The sequence below is a fragment of the Cherax quadricarinatus genome, chromosome 75 (genome assembly GCF_038502225.1).
Source record: "Cherax quadricarinatus isolate ZL_2023a chromosome 75, ASM3850222v1, whole genome shotgun sequence".
NCBI classification, from domain to species: domain Eukaryota; kingdom Metazoa; phylum Arthropoda; class Malacostraca; order Decapoda; family Parastacidae; genus Cherax; species Cherax quadricarinatus.
This window is the reverse complement of record NC_091366.1, coordinates 6,632,226-6,654,921: the sequence shown is the minus strand read 5'-3', so window position 1 is coordinate 6,654,921 and position 22,696 is coordinate 6,632,226. Positions and strand designations below refer to the sequence as shown.

Below are 22,696 nucleotides of genomic sequence, written 5' to 3'. Positions count from 1 at the left end.
AGGTATACTCTGCACTCTCTTTTGTCCCCTTTGCCTTTATACAAAGGACCTATGCATGCTCTCTGCCAATCCCTAGGTACCTTACCCTCTTCCATACATTTATTAAATAATTGCACCAACCACTCCAAAACTATATCCCCACCTGCTTTTAACATTTCTATCTTTATCCCATCAATGCCAGCTGCTTTACCCCCTTTCATTTTACCCACTGCCTCACGAACTTCCCCACACTCACAACTGGCTCTTCCTCACTCCTACAAGAAGTTATTCCTCCTTGCCCTATACATGAAATCACAGCTTCCCTATCTTCATCAACATTTAACAATTCCTCAAAATATTCCTTCCATCTTCCCAATACCTCTAACTCTCCATTTAATAACTCTTCTCTCCTATTTTTAACTGACAAATCCATTTGTTCTCTAGGCTTCCTTAACTTGTTAATTTCCTGTTATATTATCTGGAAACAATCTTCCTGTTATATTATCTGGAAACAATCTTCCTATTATATTATCTGGAAACAATCTTCCTGTTATATTATCTGGAAACAATCTTCCTATTATATTATCTGGAAACAATCTTCCTGTTATATTATCTGGAAACAATCTTCCTGTTATATTATCTGGAAACAATCTTCCTGTTATATTATCTGGAAACAATCTTCCTGTTATATTATCTGGAAACAATCTTCCTGTTATATTATCTGGAAACAATCTTCCTGTTATATTATCTGGAAACAACCTTCCTGTTATATTATCTGGAAACAATCTTCCTGTTATATTATCTGGAAACAATCTTCCTGTTACATTATCTGGAAACAATCTTCCTGTTACATTATCTGGAAACAATCTTCCTGTTATATTACATGTATCTGGAAACAATCTTGTTGCTATATTATCCAAAAACAACCTTCATTAACAAGCTCACTTACCGGGTCTCCACCTGATGCGAATGATATATTGGGCATATCGTGACAGGCAACCACTTGACCTGATTCCAGTATAGTTAGCGTGAGTGCTGTGCTGGTGATGGTCAGGTTGACGTTGCTACCAGCGTGTTCCATCATTGGTCGCTCTCCCAGGATTCGACTAATTGTCTTCACCACTTTTCTCTTACGATCTGCAGTCTTCAGACCCGCTGCTTCGCACACCTTGCTAATGCATTCTCTGTCGATTGTTGGAATTAGTTAATAAAAACAGCGTATTGTGATTATGAGATGAAATAACAGTAGTGTAACTAATAATTGATGCAAAAATTAGTCCCCCAACACACACACACACACACACACACACACACACACACACACATGGAGACCAGGAGCTGTGAATCAACCCCTGCAACCACATATAGGTCAGTACACAGAGAGAAAGAATGAGAGAGAGAGAATCTGCTTTGCTAGCTGCAAAAACTTATCAAAGTTGTCAAGAGGTAACAATAAGGCAGAATGAAGTGCATTTTCTCCTTAATTAAATTGCTGGAACAAAAAAAATGCCATGGGTCCAGATAAGGTGAGCCCAAGATTGCTGAGCAGACATACAGACCAGTTAGCATCACCTCTAACTCACATCTATTACCACTTCCTAGCACAGTGTAAATGACCTTCTCTGTGGAAAGAGGCAAATGTAGTCCCTCTGCACAAAGAGAAGAGCAGAGAGGAAATCAGCAACTACAGATCAGTGTCACTCTTGTCAAAATTCTTGAGACAATAATCTCACAGCAGATTTCTCAACTACCTCTCGCTTCCTTGCGGCCATCAATGTGGCTTCAGAAAAGGTCGTTCTGCTGCTGATCTACCGTTAGACCTCTCCACTATGTGGCACCAGTCACTGGAAGAATCCAAGTTCAGCTGTGTAGTAACACTGGACATTGATGGTGCTTCTTACCGAGTACAGCACCAGGGACTCTTAGCAAAACTGTAAGCACTAGGAGTCACTGACTCTGCACTGTCTCCTCAGTGATTATCTTCGAGGTAGAGCTCTAAGCGTAGTTCTCAATGGGACAGAATTAACAAGACACACTATTGGTGCAAGTGTTCCACTAGGAAGTGTGCTTGGGCCATTTTTTATGATATGTCTACTTCAATGAACTTCTTCAATTCAACTCAGAAGCTAATGCATAAGCATGGGATTCAGGGGTGAGAAAACAGAAGAGAACAGATGAGTGAGCCAGAAATAAATATGCCAGAATGAGGAGAGAGACTGAGAGACAATCTGAGAATGAAATAACAGCAAGGCCAAATCTAAACAAAAGTTCTTCACAGCAACATCAGAAGAAAGGCAATAATAAAGGACCAAGTAATTCTACTGAGGAAGGCAGGAGAGCTTACGAACAATAGCAAAAAAGTCTGTGAAGTGTTGATAAAATGATTTGAAGACATTTTCTCAGTGGAAACTGTGGCAGTACCAGAGGGAATAAAGAACAAGGGGCACCCAGAAGTACTGGATGCCATTCACACAACAGCACAAGAGGTAAAGAATCTTTTGATGGACCTGAATACATCAAAGGTAATAGGACCTAACAATATTTCATCTTAAATTCTAGAACATGGTGCAGAAACACTGTCTCAACCACTGGCTATGATCTACAACGAGTCAATGGATACGGAACAGTTACCAGAAATCTGGAAGACAATAAATGTAGTCCCAATATTCAAGAAAGGAATCAGACAGGTGTTAAACTACTGACCAGTTTCTCTGACAAGCATACCTTACAAGGTAATGAAGAAATTTAACAAGGGAAGAGTGTTAGAGCACTTGGTGAGAGGTAGTTTAATAAACAATAACCAACATGGGTTTAGTGATGCCACATCTTGTCTTACTAACTTGATGGAGTCCTTTGACAAGGTAACAGACGTACGACAAGAAAGGAAAGGCTGGGTGTATTTTTTTTAGACTGCAAAAAAGGTGTTTAATACTGTACCCCACAAGAGATGAGCCAAAAACTTGACCTTCAGGCAGAAATAACAGGGAATGTATTCCAATGGTTCAATGAGTTTCTTAGGGAAAGGAAGCAGAGAGTGAGTATCAGGAAAGAGGCATCAGAAATGGCAAGAGTAGCCAGTGGGGTGCCCTAAGGATCAGTATCAGGACCAGTATTGTTTCTGGTTTATGTGAATGACATTCCAGATGAGATTGAGTCAGATATAAACCTGTTTTTCTCAAGAACATAATGAGCAAATATGGTAAACTGATCCCAATCCAAGGATTTGAAGCTACCCTCCACTTTCTTGTATGAAACCTGAATACCATCCCAGAGCAACCCTCCCCTGCCTTACATAAAACCTATTTACCACACCAGGGCTGCTTTCCCTTGCCTTACATAAAACCTGTTTACCTCCCCAGGACTGCTTTCCCTTGCCCTACATAAAAACTGGTTTACCACTCCAGGGATGCCTTTCCCTGCCTTACATAAAATCTGTTTACCACCCCAGGGCTGCCTTCCCCTCCCTTACATAAAACCTGTTTGCCACCCCAGGGCTGCTTTCCCCTCCCTTACATAAAACCTGTTTACCACCCCAGGGCTGCCTTCCCCTGCCTTACATAAAACCTGTTTACCACTCCAGGATTGCCTTCCCCTGCCTTACATAAAACCTGCATATCACCCCAGGGCTGCCTTCCCCTGCCTTACATAAAACCTGTTTACCACCACAGGACTGCCTTCCCCTGCCTTACATAAAACCTGCTTACCACCCCAGGGCTGCCTTCCCCTCCCTTACATAAAACCTGTTTACCACCCCAGGGCTGCCTTCCCCTGCCTTACATAAAATCTGTTTACCACCCCAGGGCTGCCTTCCCCTGCCTTACATAAAACCTGTTTACCACCCCAGGGCTGCCTTCCCCTGCCTTACATAAAACCTGTTTACCACCCCAGGGCTGCATTCCCCTGCCTTACATAAAACCTGTTTACCACCCCAGGGCTGCCTTCCCCTGCCTTACATAAAATCTGTTTACCACCCCAGGGCTGCCTTCCCCTCCCTTACATAAAATCTGCTTACCACCCCAGGACTGCCTTCCCCTGCCTTACATAAAACCTGCTTACCACCCCAGGGCTGCCTTCCCCTGCCTTACATAAAACCCTCCCCCAGGGCTGTTATGACCCCTGTTCCCCATTAACATACAACAGTAAGTATTAACAGGTCACTTACTTGGCTATTAAGGATCTTGTGTCAAAGTTTAAGCTCTTCATAGATGTATTGACTTCTAGGCAACCAATGTACTGTAAAGAAAATAGAAAAACATCATTAGACAGAGTGTTAAATATATATATATATATATATATATATATATATATATATATATATATATATATATATATATATATATATATTTTATTTATTTTATTAACACACTGGCCGATTCCCACCAAGGCAGGGTGGCCCAGAAAAGAAAAACTTTCACTACCATTCACTCCATCACTGTCTTGCCAGAAGGGCGCCTTACACTACAGTTTTTAAACTGCAACATTAACACCCCTCCTTCAGAGTGCAGGCACTGTACTTCCCATCTCCAGGACTCAAGTCCGGCCTGCCGGTTTCCCTGAATCCCTTCATAAATGTTACTTTGCTCACACTCCAACAGCATGTCAAGTATTAAAAACCATTTGTCTCCATTCACTCCTATCAAACACGCTCATGCATGCCCGCTGGAAGTCCAAGCCCCTCGCACACAAAACCTCCTTTACCCCCTCCCTCCAACTTTTCCTAGGCCGGCCCCTACCCCGCCTTCCTTCCACTACAGACTGATACACTCTTGAAGTCATTCTGTTTCGCTACATTCTCTCTACATGTCCAAACCACCTCAACAACCCTTCCCCAGCCCTCTGGACAACAGTTTTGGCAATTCCGCACCTCCTCCTAACTTCCAAACTACGAATTCTCTGCATTATATTCACACCACACATTGCCCTCAGACATGACATCTCCACTGCCTCCAGCCTTCTCCTCGCTGCAACATTCATCACTCATGCTTCACACCCATATAAGAGCGTTGGTAAAGCTATATTCTCATACATTCCCCTCTTTGCCTCCAAGGACAAAGTTCTTTGTCTCCACAGACTCCTAAGTGCACCGCTCACCCTTTTCCCCTCATCAATTCTATGATTCACCTCATCTTTCATAGACCTATCAGCTGACACGTCCACTCCCAAATATCTGAATACATTCACCTCCTCCATACTCTCTCCCTCCAATCTGATATCCAATCTTTCATCACCTAATCTTTTTGTTATCCTCATAACCTTACTCTTTCCTGTATTCACTTTTAATTTTCTTCTTTTGCATACCCTACCAAATACATCCACCAACCTCTGCAACTTCTCTTCAGAATCTCCCAAGAGCACAGTGTCATCAGCAAAGAGCAACTGTGACAACTCCCACTTTATGTGTGATTCTTTATCTTTTAACTCCACGCCTCTTGCCAAGACCCTCGCATTTACTTCTCTTACAACCCCATCTATAAATATATTGAACAACCACGGTGACACCACACATCCTTGTCTAAGGCCTACTTTTACTGGGAAATAATCTCCCTCTTTCCTACATACTCTAACTTGAGCCTCAATATCCTCGTAAAAACTCTTCACTGCTTTCAGTAACCTACCTCCTACACCATACACCTGCAACATCTGCCACATTGCCCCCCTATCCACCCTGTCATATGCCTTTTCCAAATCCATAAATGCCACAAAAACCTCTTTAGCCTTATCTAAATACTGTTCACTTACATGTTTCACTGTAAGCACCTGGTCTACACACCCCCTACCTTTCCTAAAGCTTCCTTGTTCATCTGCTATGCTGTTCTCTGTCTTATTCTTAATTCTTTCAATAATAACTCTACCATACACTTTACCAGGTATACTCAACAGACTTATTCCCCTATAACTTTTGCACTCTCTTTTGTCCCCTTTGCCTTTATACAAAGGAACTATGCATGCTCTCTGCCAATCCCTAGGTACCTTACCCTCTTCCATACATTTATTAAATGATAGCACCAACCACTCCAAAACTATATCCCCACCTGCTTTTAACATTTCTATCTTTATCCCATCAATCCCAGTTGCCTTACCCTCTTTCATTTTACCCACTGCCTCACGAACTTCCTCCAAACTCACAAATGGCTTTTCCTCACTCCTACAAGTAGTTATTCCTCCTTGCCCTATACACAAAATCACAGCTTCCCTATCTTCATCAACATTTAACAATTCCTCAAAATATTCCCTCCATCTTCCCAATACCTCTAACTCTCCATTTAATAACTCTCCTCTCCTATTTTTAACTGACAAATCCATTTGTTCTCTAGGCTTCCTTAACTTGTTAATCTCACTCCAAAACTTTTTCTTATTTTCAACAAAATTTGTTGATAACATCTCACCCACTCTCTCATTTGCTCTCTTTATACATTGCTTCACCACTCTCTTAACCTCTCTCTTTTTCTCCATTTACTCTTCCCTCCTTGCATTACTTCTACTTCGTAAAAACTTCTCATATGCTAACTTTTTCTCCCTTACTACTATCTTTACATCATCATTCCACCAATCGCTCCTCTTCCCTCCCGCACCCACTTTCCTGTAACCACAAACTTCTGCTGAACACTCTAACACTACATTTTTAAACCTACCCCATACCTCTTCGACCCCATTGCCTATGCACGCATTAGCCCATCTATCCTCCAATAGCTGTTTATATCTTACTCTAACTGCCTCCTCTTTTAGTTTATAAACCTTCACCTCTCTCTTCCCTGATGCTTCTATTCTCCTTGTATCCCATCTAACTTTTACTCTCAGTGTAGCTACAACTAGAAAGTGATCTGATATATCTGTGGCCCCTCTTATAAACATGTACATCCTGAAGTCTATTCAACAGTCTTTTATCTACCAATACAGAATCCAACAAACTACTGTCATTTCGCCCTACATCATATTTTGCATACTTATTTATCTTCTTTCTTAAAATATGTATTACCTATAACTAAACCCCCTTTCTATACAAAGTTCAAAGGCCTCCCATTTTCATTTACACCTGTCCCCCCAAACTTACCTACCACACTCTCTCTAAAAATTTCTCCTACTTTAGAATTCAGGTCCCCTACCACAATTACTCTCTCACTCGGTTAAAAGGTTCCTATACATTCACTTAACATCTCCCAAAATCTCTCTCTCTCCTCTACATTCCTATATATATATATATATATATATATATATATATATATATATATATATATATATATATATATATATATATATATATATATATATATATATATATATAAACAGTATAATACAGAGCGATAAATAAATTCAAACTCCAGCATACACTTTTAATACATTATTCTCATACTAATGCAGTGGTTTTCAATTATACACATTCTATAAGCTAAGGAAGAAAATATTTGAAGGTAAGTAATGTGTGTACTGTATATGTATTTTTTAGGCCTAGCTCTATTGTTCACTTAACATATGATAGTGTAAACATCTTATCAGGCTTTTACATGCATCTGAAAGTGAAAAAAAAAGGCTGTTTCACTTTACAGCAATTTTTGCTTCACAGCACTAGTCCAGAACCTAACCTGCTGTATAAGTGGGGCCCTACACTAGTCCAGAACCTAACCTGCTGTATAAGTGGGGCCCTACACTAGTCCAGAACCTAACCTGCTGTATAAGTGGGGCCCTACACTAGTCCAGAACCTAACCTGCTGTATAAGTGGGGTCCTACACTAGTCCAGAACCTAACCTGCTGTATAAGTGGGGTCCTACACTAGTCCAGAACCTAACCTGCTGTATAAGTGGGGTCCTACACTAGTCCAGAACCTAACCTGCTGTATAAGTGGGGTCCTACACTAGTCCAGAACCTAACCTGCTGTATAAGTGGGGTCCTACACTAGTCCAGAACCTAACCTGCTGTATAAGTGGGGTCCTACACTAGTCCAGAACCTAACCTGCTGTATAAGTGGGGTCCTACACTAGTCCAGAACCTAACCTGCTGTATAAGTGGGGTCCTACACTAGTCCAGAACCTAACCTGCTGTATAAGTGGGGTCCTACACTAGTCCAGAACCTAACCTGCTGTATAAGTGGGGTCCTACACTAGTCCAGAACCTAACCTGCTGTATAAGTGGGGTCCTACACTAGTCCAGAACCTAACCTGCTGTATAAGTGGGGTCCTACACTAGTCCAGAACCTAACCTGCTGTATAAGTGGGGTCCTACACTAGTCCAGAACCTAACCTGCTGTATAAGTGGGGTCCTACACTAGTCCAGAACCTAACCTGCTGTATAAGTGGGGTCCTACACTAGTCCAGAACCTAACCTGCTGTATAAGTGGGGTCCTACACTAGTCCAGAACCTAACCTGCTGTATAAGTGGGGTCCTACACTAGTCCAGAACCTAACCTGCTGTATAAGTGGGGTCCTACACTAGTCCAGAACCTAACCTGCTGTATAAGTGGGGTCCTACACTAGTCCAGAACCTAACCTGCTGTATAAGTGGGGACCTACACTAGTCCAGAACCTAACCTGCTGTATAAGTGGGGTCCTACACTAGTCCAGAACCTAACCTGCTGTATAAGTGGGGTCCTACACTAGTCCAGAACCTAACCTGCTGTATAAGTGGGGTCCTACACTAGTCCAGAACCTAACCTGCTGTATAAGTGGGGTCCTACACTAGTCCAGAACCTAACCTGCTGTATAAGTGGGGTCCTACACTAGTCCAGAACCTAACCTGCTGTATAAGTGGGGACCTACACTAGTCCAGAACCTAACCTGCTGTATAAGTGGGGTCCTACACTAGTCCAGAACCTAACCTGCTGTATAAGTGGGGTCCTACACTAGTCCAGAACCTAACCTGCTGTATAAGTGGGGTCCTACACTAGTCCAGAACCTAACCTGCTGTATAAGTGGGGTCCTACACTAGTCCAGAACCTAACCTGCTGTATAAGTGGGGTCCTACACTAGTCCAGAACCTAACCTGCTGTATAAGTGGGGTCCTACACTAGTCCAGAACCTAACCTGCTGTATAAGTGGGGACCTACACTAGTCCAGAACCTAACCTGCTGTATAAGTGGGGTCCTACACTAGTCCAGAACCTAACCTGCTGTATAAGTGGGGTCCTACACTAGTCCAGAACCTAACCTGCTGTATAAGTGGGGTCCTACACTAGTCCAGAACCTAACCTGCTGTATAAGTGGGGTCCTACACTAGTCCAGAACCTAACCTGCTGTATAAGTGGGGTCCTACACTAGTCCAGAACCTAACCTGCTGTATAAGTGGGGTCCTACACTAGTCCAGAACCTAACCTGCTGTATAAGTGGGGTCCTACACTAGTCCAGAACTTAACCTGCTGTATAAGTGGGGTCCTACACTAGTCCAGAACCTAACCTGCTGTATAAGTGGGGTCCTACACTAGTCCAGAACCTAACCTGCTGTATAAGTGGGGTCCTACACTAGTCCAGAACCTAACCTGCTGTATAAGTGGGGTCCTACACTAGTCCAGAACCTAACCTGCTGTATAAGTGGGGTCCTACACTAGTCCAGAACCTAACCTGCTGTATAAGTGGGGTCCTACACTAGTCCAGAACCTAACCTGCTGTATAAGTGGGGTCCTACACTAGTCCAGAACCTAACCTGCTGTATAAGTGGGGTCCTACACTAGTCCAGAACCTAACCTGCTGTATAAGTGGGGACCTACACTAGTCCAGAACCTAACCTGCTGTATAAGTGGGGACCTACACTAGTCCAGAACCTAACCTGCTGTATAAGTGGGGTCCTACACTAGTCCAGAACCTAACCTGCTGTATAAGTGGGGTGCTACCAGAACCTAACCTGCTGTATAAGTGGGGTCCTACACTAGTCCAGAACCTAACCTGCTGTATAAGTGGGGTCCTACACTAGTCCAGAACCTAACCTGCTGTATAAGTGGGGTCCTACACTAGTCCAGAACCTAACCTGCTGTATAAGTGGGGTCCTACACTAGTCCAGAACCTAACCTGCTGTATAAGTGGGGTCCTACACTAGTCCAGAACCTAACCTGCTGTATAAGTGGGGTCCTACACTAGTCCAGAACCTAACCTGCTGTATAAGTGGGGTCCTACACTAGTCCAGAACCTAACCTGCTGTATAAGTGGGGTCCTACACTAGTCCAGAACCTAACCTGCTGTATAAGTGGGGTCCTACACTAGTCCAGAACCTAACCTGCTGTATAAGAGGGGTCCTAACATAAGTGGGGTCTAGTCCAGAACCTAACCTGCTGTATAAGTGGGGTCCTACACTAGTCCAGAACCTAACCTGCTGTATAAGTGGGGTCCTACACTAGTCCAGAACCTAACCTGCTGTATAAGTGGGGTCCTACACTAGTCCAGAACCTAACCTGCTGTATAAGTGGGGTCCTACACTAGTCCAGAACCTAACCTGCTGTATAAGTGGGGTCCTACACTAGTCCAGAACCTAACCTGCTGTATAAGTGGGGTCCTACACTAGTCCAGAACCTAACCTGCTGTATAAGTGGGGTCCTACACTAGTCCAGAACCTAACCTGCTGTATAAGTGGGGTCCTACACTAGTCCAGAACCTAACCTGCTGTATAAGTGGGGTCCTACACTAGTCCAGAACCTAACCTGCTGTATAAGTGGGGTCCTACACTAGTCCAGAACCTAACCTGCTGTATAAGTGGGGTCCTACACTAGTCCAGAACCTAACCTGCTGTATAAGTGGGGTCCTACACTAGTCCAGAACCTAACCTGCTGTATAAGTGGGGTCCTACACTAGTCCAGAACCTAACCTGCTGTATAAGTGGGGTCCTACACTAGTCCAGAACCTAACCTGCTGTATAAGTGGGGTCCTACACTAGTCCAGAACCTAACCTGCTGTATAAGTGGGGTCCTACACTAGTCCAGAACCTAACCTGCTGTATAAGTGGGGTCCTACACTAGTCTAGTATAACCTGCTGTATAAGGGGGTCCTACACTAGTCCAGAACCTAACCTGCTGTATAAGTGGGGTCCTACACTAGTCCAGAACCTAACCTGCTGTATAAGTGGGGTCCTACACTAGTCCAGAACCTAACCTGCTGTATAAGTGGGGTCCTACACTAGTCCAGAACCTAACCTGCTGTATAAGTGGGGTCCTACACTAGTCCAGAACCTAACCTGCTGTATAAGTGGGGTCCTACACTAGTCCAGAACCTAACCTGCTGTATAAGTGGGGTCCTACACTAGTCCAGAACCTAACCTGCTGTATAAGTGGGGTCCTACACTAGTCCAGAACCTAACCTGCTGTATAAGTGGGGTCCTACACTAGTCCAGAACCTAACCTGCTGTATAAGTGGGGTCCTACACTAGTCCAGAACCTAACCTGCTGTATAAGTGGGGTCCTACACTAGTCCAGAACCTAACCTGCTGTATAAGTGGGGTCCTACACTAGTCCAGAACCTAACCTGCTGTATAAGTGGGGTCCTACACTAGTCCAGAACCTAACCTGCTGTATAAGTGGGGTCCTACACTAGTCCAGAACCTAACCTGCTGTATAAGTGGGGTCCTACACTAGTCCAGAACCTAACCTGCTGTATAAGTGGGGTCCTACACTAGTCCAGAACCTAACCTGCTGTATAAGTGGGGTCCTACACTAGTCCAGAACCTAACCTGCTGTATAAGTGGGGTCCTACACTAGTCCAGAACCTAACCTGCTGTATAAGTGGGGTCCTACACTAGTCCAGAACCTAACCTGCTGTATAAGTGGGGTCCTACACTAGTCCAGAACCTAACCTGCTGTATAAGTGGGGTCCTACACTAGTCCAGAACCTAACCTGCTGTATAAGTGGGGTCCTACACTAGTCCAGAACCTAACCTGCTGTATAAGTGGGGTCCTACACTAGTCCAGAACCTAACCTGCTGTATAAGTGGGGTCCTACACTAGTCCAGAACCTAACCTGCTGTATAAGTGGGGTCCTACACTAGTCCAGAACCTAACCTGCTGTATAAGTGGGGTCCTACACTAGTCCAGAACCTAACCTGCTGTATAAGTGGGGTCCTACACTAGTCCAGAACCTAACCTGCTGTATAAGTGGGGTCCTACACTAGTCCAGAACCTAACCTGCTGTATAAGTGGGGTCCTACACTAGTCCAGAACCTAACCTGCTGTATAAGTGGGGTCCTACACTAGTCCAGAACCTAACCTGCTGTATAAGTGGGGTCCTACACTAGTCCAGAACCTAACCTGCTGTATAAGTGGGGTCCTACACTAGTCCAGAACCTAACCTGCTGTATAAGTGGGGTCCTACACTAGTCCAGAACCTAACCTGCTGTATAAGTGGGGTCCTACACTAGTCCAGAACCTAACCTGCTGTATAAGTGGGGTCCTACACTAGTCCAGAACCTAACCTGCTGTATAAGTGGGGTCCTACACTAGTCCAGAACCTAACCTGCTGTATAAGTGGGGTCCTACACTAGTCCAGAACCTAACCTGCTGTATAAGTGGGGTCCTACACTAGTCCAGAACCTAACCTGCTGTATAAGTGGGGTCCTACACTAGTCCAGAACCTAACCTGCTGTATAAGTGGGGTCCTACACTAGTCCAGAACCTAACCTGCTGTATAAGTGGGGTCCTACACTAGTCCAGAACCTAACCTGCTGTATAAGTGGGGTCCTACACTAGTCCAGAACCTAACCTGCTGTATAAGTGGGGTCCTACACTAGTCCAGAACCTAACCTGCTGTATAAGTGGGGTCCTACACTAGTCCAGAACCTAACCTGCTGTATAAGTGGGGTCCTACACTAGTCCAGAACCTAACCTGCTGTATAAGTGGGGTCCTACACTAGTCCAGAACCTAACCTGCTGTATAAGTGGGGTCCTACACTAGTCCAGAACCTAACCTGCTGTATAAGTGGGGTCCTACACTAGTCCAGAACCTAACCTGCTGTATAAGTGGGGTCCTACACTAGTCCAGAACCTAACCTGCTGTATAAGTGGGGTCCTACACTAGTCCAGAACCTAACCTGCTGTATAAGTGGGGTCCTACACTAGTCCAGAACCTAACCTGCTGTATAAGTGGGGTCCTACACTAGTCCAGAACCTAACCTGCTGTATAAGTGGGGTCCTACACTAGTCCAGAACCTAACCTGCTGTATAAGTGGGGTCCTACACTAGTCCAGAACCTAACCTGCTGTATAAGTGGGGTCCTACACTAGTCCAGAACCTAACCTGCTGTATAAGTGGGGTCCTACACTAGTCCAGAACCTAACCTGCTGTATAAGTGGGGTCCTACACTAGTCCAGAACCTAACCTGCTGTATAAATGGGGAACCTAACCTGCTGTATAAGTGGGGACCTACACTAGTCCAGAACCTAACCTGCTGTATAAGTGGGGTCCTACACTAGTCCAGAACCTAACCTGCTGTATAAGTGGGGTCCTACACTAGTCCAGAACCTAACCTGCTGTATAAGTGGGGACCTACACTAGTCCAGAACCTAACCTGCTGTATAAGTGGGGTCCTACACTAGTCCAGAACCTAACCTGCTGTATAAGTGGGGTCCTACACTAGTCCAGAACCTAACCTGCTGTATAAGTGGGGTCCTACACTAGTCCAGAACCTAACCTGCTGTATAAGTGGGGTCCTACACTAGTCCAGAACCTAACCTGCTGTATAAGTGGGGTCCTACACTAGTCCAGAACCTAACCTTCTGTATAAGTGGGGTCCTACACTAGTCCAGAACCTAACCTGCTGTATAAGTGGGGACCTACACTAGTCCAGAACCTAACCTGCTGTATAAGTGGGGTCCTACACTAGTCCAGAACCTAACCTGCTGTATAAGTGGGGACCTACACTAGTCCAGAACCTAACCTGCTGTATAAGTGGGGTCCTACACTAGTCCAGAACCTAACCTGCTGCATAAGTGGGGTCCTACACTAGTCCAGAACCTAACCTGCTGTATAAGTGGGGTCCTACACTAGTCCAGAACCTAACCTGCTGTATAAGTGGGGTCCTACACTAGTCCAGAACCTAACCTGCTGTATAAGTGGGGTCCTACACTAGTCCAGAACCTAACCTGCTGTATAAGTGGGGACCTACACTAGTCCAGAACCTAACCTGCTGTATAAGTGGGGACCTACACTAGTCCAGAACCTAACCTGCTGTATAAGTGGGGACCTACACTAGTCCAGAACCTAACCTGCTGTATAAGTGGGGTCCTACACTAGTCCAGAACCTAACCTGCTGTATAAGTGGGGACCTACACTAGTCCAGAACCTAACCTGCTGTATAAGTGGGGTCCTACACTAGTCCAGAACCTAACCTGCTGTATAAGTGGGGTCCTACACTAGTCCAGAACCTAACCTGCTGTATAAGTGGGGTCCTACACTAGTCCAGAACCTAACCTGCTGTATAAGTGGGGACCTACACTAGTCCAGAACCTAACCTGCTGTATAAGTGGGGACCTACACTAGTCCAGAACCTAACCTGCTGTATAAGTGGGGTCCTACACTAGTCCAGAACCTAACCTGCTGTATAAGTGGGGTCCTACACTAGTCCAGAACCTAACCTGCTGTATAAGTGGGGTCCTACACTAGTCCAGAACCTAACCTGCTGTATAAGTGGGGTCCTACACTAGTCCAGAACCTAACCTGCTGTATAAGTGGGGTCCTACACTAGTCCAGAACCTAACCTGCTGTATAAGTGGGGTCCTACACTAGTCCAGAACCTAACCTGCTGTATAAGTGGGGTCCTACACTAGTCCAGAACCTAACCTGCTGTATAAGTGGGGTCCTACACTAGTCCAGAACCTAACCTGCTGTATAAGTGGGGACCTACACTAGTCCAGAACCTAACCTGCTGTATAAGTGGGGTCCTACACTAGTCCAGAACCTAACCTGCTGTATAAGTGGGGTCCTACACTAGTCCAGAACCTAACCTGCTGTATAAGTGGGGTCCTACACTAGTCCAGAACCTAACCTGCTGTATAAGTGGGGTCCTACACTAGTCCAGAACCTAACCTGCTGTATAAGTGGGGTCCTACACTAGTCCAGAACCTAACCTGCTGTATAAGTGGGGTCATACACTAGTCCAGAACCTAACCTGCTGTATAAGTGGGGACCTACACTAGTCCAGAACCTAACCTGCTGTATAAGTGGGGTCCTACACTAGTCCAGAACCTAACCTGCTGTATAAGTGGGGACCTACACTAGTCCAGAACCTAACCTGCTGTATAAGTGGGGTCCTACACTTGTCCAGAACCTAACCTGCTGTATAAGTGGGGTCCTACACTAGTCCAGAACCTAACCTGCTGTATAAGTGGGGTCCTACACTAGTCCAGAACCTAACCTGCTGTATAAGTGGGGTCCTACACTAGTCCAGAACCTAACCTGCTGTATAAGTGGGGTCCTACACTAGTCCAGAACCTAACCTGCTGTATAAGTGGGGACCTACACTAGTCCAGAACCTAACCTGCTGTATAAGTGGGGACCTACACTACTCCAGAACCTAACCTGCTGTATAAGTGGGGACCTACACTAGTCCAGAACCTAACCTGCTGTATAAGTGGGGTCCTACACTAGTCCAGAACCTAACCTGCTGTATAAGTGGGGACCTACACTAGTCCAGAACCTAACCTGCTGTATAAGTGGGGTCCTACACTAGTCCAGAACCTAACCTGCTGTATAAGTGGGGTCCTACACTAGTCCAGAACCTAACCTGCTGTATAAGTGGGGTCCTACACTAGTCCAGAACCTAACCTGCTGTATAAGTGGGGACCTACAGTAGTCCAGAACCTAACCTGCTGTATAAGTGGGGACCTACACTAGTCCAGAATCTAACCTGCTGTATAAGTGGGGTCCTACACTAGTCCAGAACCTAACCTGCTGTATAAGTGGGGTCCTACACTAGTCCAGAACCTAACCTGCTGTATAAGTGGGGTCCTACACTAGTCCAGAACCTAACCTGCTGTATAAGTGGGGTCCTACACTAGTCCAGAACCTAACCTGCTGTATAAGTGGGGTCCTACACTAGTCCAGAACCTAACCTGCTGTATAAGTGGGGTCCTACACTAGTCCAGAACCTAACTTGCTGTATAAGTGGGGTCCTACACTAGTCCAGAACCTAAACTGCTGTATAACTGGGGTCCTACACTAGTCCCGAACCTAACCTGCTCTATAAGTGGGGTCCTACACTAGTCACGAACCTAACCTGTTCTATAAGTGGGGTCCTACACTAGTCCAGAACCTAACCTGCTGTATAAGTGGGGTCCTACACTAGTCCAGAACCTAACCTGCTGTATAAGTGGGGTCCTACACTAGTCCAGAACCTAACCTGCTGTATAAGTGGGGTCATACACTAGTCCAGAACCTAACCTGCTGTATAAGTGGGGACCTACACTAGTCCAGAACCTAACCTGCTGTATAAGTGGGGTCCTACACTAGTCCAGAACCTAACCTGCTGTATAAGTGGGGACCTACACTAGTCCAGAACCTAACCTGCTGTATAAGTGGGGTCCTACACTTGTCCAGAACCTAACCTGCTGTATAAGTGGGGTCCTACACTAGTCCAGAACCTAACCTGCTGTATAAGTGGGGTCCTACACTAGTCCAGAACCTAACCTGCTGTATAAGTGGGGTCCTACACTAGTCCAGAACCTAACCTGCTGTATAAGTGGGGTCCTACACTAGTCCAGAACCTAACCTGCTGTATAAGTGGGGACCTACACTAGTCCAGAACCTAACCTGCTGTATAAGTGGGGACCTACACTACTCCAGAACCTAACCTGCTGTATAAGTGGGGACCTACACTAGTCCAGAACCTAACCTGCTGTATAAGTGGGGTCCTACACTAGTCCAGAACCTAACCTGCTGTATAAGTGGGGACCTACACTAGTCCAGAACCTAACCTGCTGTATAAGTGGGGTCCTACACTAGTCCAGAACCTAACCTGCTGTATAAGTGGGGTCCTACACTAGTCCAGAACCTAACCTGCTGTATAAGTGGGGTCCTACACTAGTCCAGAACCTAACCTGCTGTATAAGTGGGGACCTACAGTAGTCCAGAACCTAACCTGCTGTATAAGTGGGGACCTACACTAGTCCAGAATCTAACCTGCTGTATAAGTGGGGTCCTACACTAGTCCAGAACCTAACCTGCTGTATAAGTGGGGTCCTACACTAGTCCAGAACCTAACCTGCTGTATAAGTGGGGTCCTACACTAGTCCAGAACCTAACCTGCTGTATAAGTGGGGTCCTACACTAGTCCAGAACCTAACCTGCTGTATAAGTGGGGTCCTACACTAGTCCAGAACCTAACCTGCTGTATAAGTGGGGTCCTACACTAGTCCAGAACCTAACTTGCTGTATAAGTGGGGTCCTACACTAGTCCAGAACCTAAACTGCTGTATAACTGGGGTCCTACACTAGTCCCGAACCTAACCTGCTCTATAAGTGGGGTCCTACACTAGTCACGAACCTAACCTGTTCTATAAGTGGGGTCCTACACTAGTCCAGAACCTAACCTGCTGTATAAGTGGGGACCTACACTAGTCCAGAACCTAACCTGCTGTATAAGTGGGGTCCTACACTAGTCCAGAACCTAACCTGCTGTATAAGTGGGGTCCTACACTAGTCCAGAACCTAACCTGCTGTATAAGTGGGGTCCTACACTAGTCCAGAACCTAACCTGCTGTATAAGTGGGGTCCTACACTAGTCCAGAACCTAACCTGCTGTATAAGTGGGGTCCTACACTAGTCCAGAACCTAACCTGCTGTATAAGTGGGGTCCTACACTAGTCCAGAACGTAACCTGCTGTATAAGTGGGGTCCTACACTAGTCCAGAACCTAAACTGCTGTATAACTGGGGTCCTACACTAGTCCCGAACCTAACCTGCTCTATAAGTGGGGTCCTACACTAGTCACGAACCTAACCTGCTCTATAAGCGGGGTCCTACACTAGTCCAGAACCTAACCTGCTGTATAAGTGGGGTCCTACACTAGTCCAGAACCTAACCTGCTGTATAAATGGGGTCCTACACTAGTCCAGAACCTAACCTGCTGTATAAGTGGGGGTCCAACACTAGTCCAGAACCTAACCTGCTGTATAAGTGGGGTCCTACACTAGTCCAGAACCTAACCTGCTTTATAAACAGGACCCTACAGTAACCTGGAACCTAACCTGCTGTATAAGTGGGGACCTACACTAGCCCAGAACCTAACCTGCTGTATAAACAGGACCCTACAGTAACCTGGAACCTAACCTGCTGTATAAGTGGGGACCTACACTAGCCCAGAACCTAACCTGCTGTATAAGTGGGGACCTACACTAGCCCAGAACCTAACCTGCTGTATAAACAGGACCCTACAGTAGCCCACAACCTAACCTGCTGTATAAACAGGACCCTACAATAGCCTAGAACCTAACCTGCTATATAAACAGGACCCTACAGTAGCCCAGAACCTAACCTGCTGTATAAACAGGACCCTACAGTAGCCCAGAACCTAACCTGCTGTATAAACAAGACCCTACAGCACCTTGGAACCTAACCTGCTGTATAAGAGGGGGCCTACACTAGCCCAGAACCTAACCTGATGTATAAACAGGACCCTACAGTAGCCCAGAACCTAACCTGCTGTATAAACAGAACCCTACAGTAACCTGGAACCTAACCTGCTGTATAAGTGGGGGCCTACAGTAGCCCAGAACCTAACCTGCTGTATAAACAGGACCCTACAGTAGCCCAGAACCTAACCTGCTGTATAAACAGGACCCTACAGTAGCCCAGAACCTAACCTGCTGTATAAACAGGACCCTACAGTAACCTGGAACCTAACCTGCTGTATAAACAGGACCCTACAGTAACCTGGAACCTAACCTGCTGTATAAGTGGGGGCCTACACTAGCCCAGAACCTAACCTGCTGTATAAACAGGACCCTACAGTAACCTGGAACCTAACCTGCTGTATAAGTGGGGACCTACACTAGCCCAGAACCTAACCTGCTGTATAAGTGGGGGCCTACACTAGCCCAAAACCTAACCTGCTGTATAAGTGGGGACCTACACTAGCCCAGAACCTAAATTGCTGCATAAGTGGGGACCTGCACTAGCCCAGAACCTAACTGCTTTATAAACAGGACCCTACAATAGCCCAGAACCTAACCTGCTGTATAAACAGGACCCTACAGTAACCCAGAACGTAACCTGCTGTATAAGTGGGGACCTACACTAGCCCAGAACCTAACCTGCTGTATAAACAGGATCCTACAGTAGCCCAGAACCTAACCTGCTGTATAAACAGGACACTACAGTAGCCTAGAACCTAACATGCTGTATAAACAGAACCCTACAGAAACCTGGAACCTAACCTGCTGTATAAGTGGGGGCCTACACTAGCCCAGAACCTAACCTGCTGTATAAACAGGACCCTACAGTAACCTGGAACCTAACCTTCTGTATAAGTGGGGGCCTACAATAGCCCAGAACCTAACCTGCTTTATAAGTGGGGTCCTACACTAGTCCAGAACCTAACCTGCTGTATAAACAGGACCCTACAGTAGCCCAGAACCTAACCTGCTGTATAAACAGGACCCTACAATAGCCCAGAACCTAAACTGCTGTATAACTGGGGTCCTACACTAGTCCCGAACCTAACCTGCTCTATAAGTGGGGTCCTACACTAGTCACGAACCTAACCTGCTCTATAAGTGGGGTCCTACACTAGTCCAGAACCTAACCTGCTGTATAAGTGGGGTCCTACACTAGTCCAGAACCTAACCTGCTGTATAAATGGGGTCCTACACTAGTCCAGAACCTAACCTGCTGTATAAGTGGGGGTCCAACACTAGTCCAGAACCTAACCTGCTGTATAAGTGGGGTCCTACACTAGTCCAGAACCTAACCTGCTTTATAAACAGGACCCTACAGTAACCTGGAACTTAACCTGCTGTATAAGTGGGGACCTACACTAGCCCAGAACCTAACCTGCTGTATAAACAGGACCCTACAGTAACCTGGAACCTAACCTGCTGTATAAGTGGGGACCTACACTAGCCCAGAACCTAACCTGCTGTATAAGTGGGGACCTACACTAGCCCAGAACCTAACCTGCTGTATAAACAGGACCCTACAGTAGCCCAGAACCTAACCTGCTGTATAAGCAGGACCCTACAATAGCCTAGAACCTAACCTGCTATATAAACAGGACCCTACAGTAGCCCAGAACCTAACCTGCTGTATAAACAGGACCCTACCGTAGCCCAGAACCTAACCTGCTGTATAAACAAGACCCTACAGCACCTTGGAACCTAACCTGCTGTATAAGAGGGGGCCTACACTAGCCCAGAACCTAACCTGATGTATAAACAGGACCCTACAGTAGCCCAGAACCTAACCTGCTGTATAAACAAAACCCTACAGTAACCTGGAACCTAACCTGCTGTATAAGTGGGGGCCTACAGTAGCCCAGAACCTAACCTGCTGTATAAACAGGACCCTACAGTAGCCCAGAAACTAACCTGCTGTATAAACAGGACCCTACAGTAGCCCAGAACCTAACCTGCTGTATAAACAGGACCCTACAGTAACCTGGAACCTAACCTGCTGTATAAACAGGACCCTACAGTAACCTGGAACCTAACCTGCTGTATAAGTGGGGGCCTACACTAGCCCAGAACCTAACCTGCTGTATAAACAGGACCCTACAGTAACCTGGAACCTAACCTGCTGTATAAGTGGGGACCTACACTAGCCCAGAACCTAACCTGCTGTATAAGTGGGGACCTACACTAGCCCAGAACCTAAATTGCTGCATAAGTGGGGACCTGCACTAGCCCAGAACCTAACTGCTTTATAAACAGGACCCTACAGTAGCCCAGAACCTAACCTGCTGTATAAACAGGACCCTACAGTAACCCAGAACGTAACCTGCTGTATAAGTGGGGACCTACACTAGCCCAGAACCTAACCTGCTGTATAAACAGGATCCTACAGTAGCCCAGAACCTAACCTGCTGTATAAACAGGACACTACAGTAGCCTAGAACCTAACCTGCTGTATAAACAGAACCCTACAGAAACCTGGAACCTAACCTGCTGTATAAGTGGGGGCCTACACTAGCCCAGAACCTAACCTGCTGTATAAACAGGACCCTACAGTAACCTGGAACCTAACCTGCTGTATAAGTGGGGGCCTACAATAGCCCAGAACCTAACCTGCTTTATAAGTGGGGTCCTACACTAGTCCAGAACCTAACCTGCTGTATAAACAGGACCCTACAGTAGCCCAGAACCTAACCTGCTGTATAAACAGGACCCTACTATAGCCCAGAACCTAACCTGCTGTATAAACAGGACCCTACAGTAGCCCAGAACCTAACCTGCTGTATAAACAGGACCCTACAGTACCCTGGAACCTAACCTGCTGTATAAGAGGGGACCTACACTAGCCCAGAACCTAACCTGCTGTATAAACAAGACCCTACAGTAGCCCAGAACCTAACCTGCTGTATAAACAGGACCCTGCAGTACCCTGGAACCTAACCTGCTGTATAAGTGGGGGCCTACACTAGCCCAGAACCTAACCTGATGTATAAACAGGACCCTACAGTAGCCCAGAACCTAACCTGCTGTATAAACAGGACCCTACAGTAACCTGGAACCTAACCTGCTGTATAAGTGGGGGCCTACACTAGCCCAGAACCTAACCTGCTGTATAAACAGCACCCTACACTAACCTGTAACCTAACCTGCTGTATAAGAGGGGACCTACACTAGCCCAGAACCTAACCTGCTGTATAAACAAGACCCTACAGTAGCCCAGAACCTAACCTGCTGTATAAACAGGACCCTACAGTACCCTGGAACCTAACCTGCTGCATAAGTGGGGGCCTACACTAGCCCAGAACCTAACCTGATGTATAAACAGGACCCTACAGTAGCCCAGAACCTAACCTGCTGTATAAACAGGACCCTACAGTAACCTGGAACCTAACCTGCTGTATAAGTGGGGGCCTACACTAGCCCAGAACCTAACCTGATGTATAAACAGGACCCTACAGTAACCTGGAACCTAACCTGCTGTATAAGTGGGGACCTACACTAGCCCAGAACCTAACCTGCTGTATAAACAGGACCCTACAGTAGCCCAGAACCTAACCTGCTGTATAAACAGGACCCTACAGTAGCCCAGAACCTACCCTGCTGTATAAACAGGACCCTACAGTAACCTGGAACCTAACCTGCTGTATAAACAGGACTCTACAGTAACCTGGAACCTAACCTGCTGTATAAGTGGGGACCTACACTAGCTCAGAACCTAACCTGCTGTATAAAGAGGATCCTACAGTAACCTGGAACCTAACCTGCTGTATAAGTGGGGACCTACACTAGCCAAGAACCTAAATTGCTGCATAAGTGGGGACCTGCACTAGCCCAGAACCTAACCTGCTATATAAACAGGACCCTACAGTAGCCCAGAACCTAACCTGCTGTATAAACAGGACCCTACAGTAGCCCAGAACCTAACCTGCTGTATAAACAGGACCCTACAGTAGCCCAGAACTTAACCTGCTGTATAAGTGGGGACCTACACTAGCCCAGAACCTAACCTGCTGTATAAACAGGATCCTACAGTAGCCCAGAACCTAACCTGCTGTATAAACAGGACACTACAGTAGCCCAGAACCTAACCTGCTGTATAAACAGAACCCTACAGTAACCTGGAACCTAACCTGCTGTATAAGTGGGGGCCTAC

The 22,696-nt window shown here is 45.9% G+C and overlaps 1 protein-coding gene across 2 annotated transcripts in view; it reads right to left on the bottom strand.

Annotated features, from left to right (window-relative positions):
* Shc (SHC-adaptor protein) overlaps positions 1-22,696 on the bottom strand; it is a 281,183-nt gene that overhangs the window by 28,269 nt on the left and 230,218 nt on the right. For both annotated transcript variants that reach the window (XM_070100988.1, XM_070100987.1), the window contains exons 3-4: positions 4,142-4,212; positions 929-1,163 (exon numbers count right to left, since the gene is read on the bottom strand). In XM_070100988.1, coding sequence (XP_069957089.1) covers positions 929-1,163; positions 4,142-4,212 — 306 coding nt within the window. The remainder of the gene's footprint in view (positions 1-928; positions 1,164-4,141; positions 4,213-22,696) is intronic.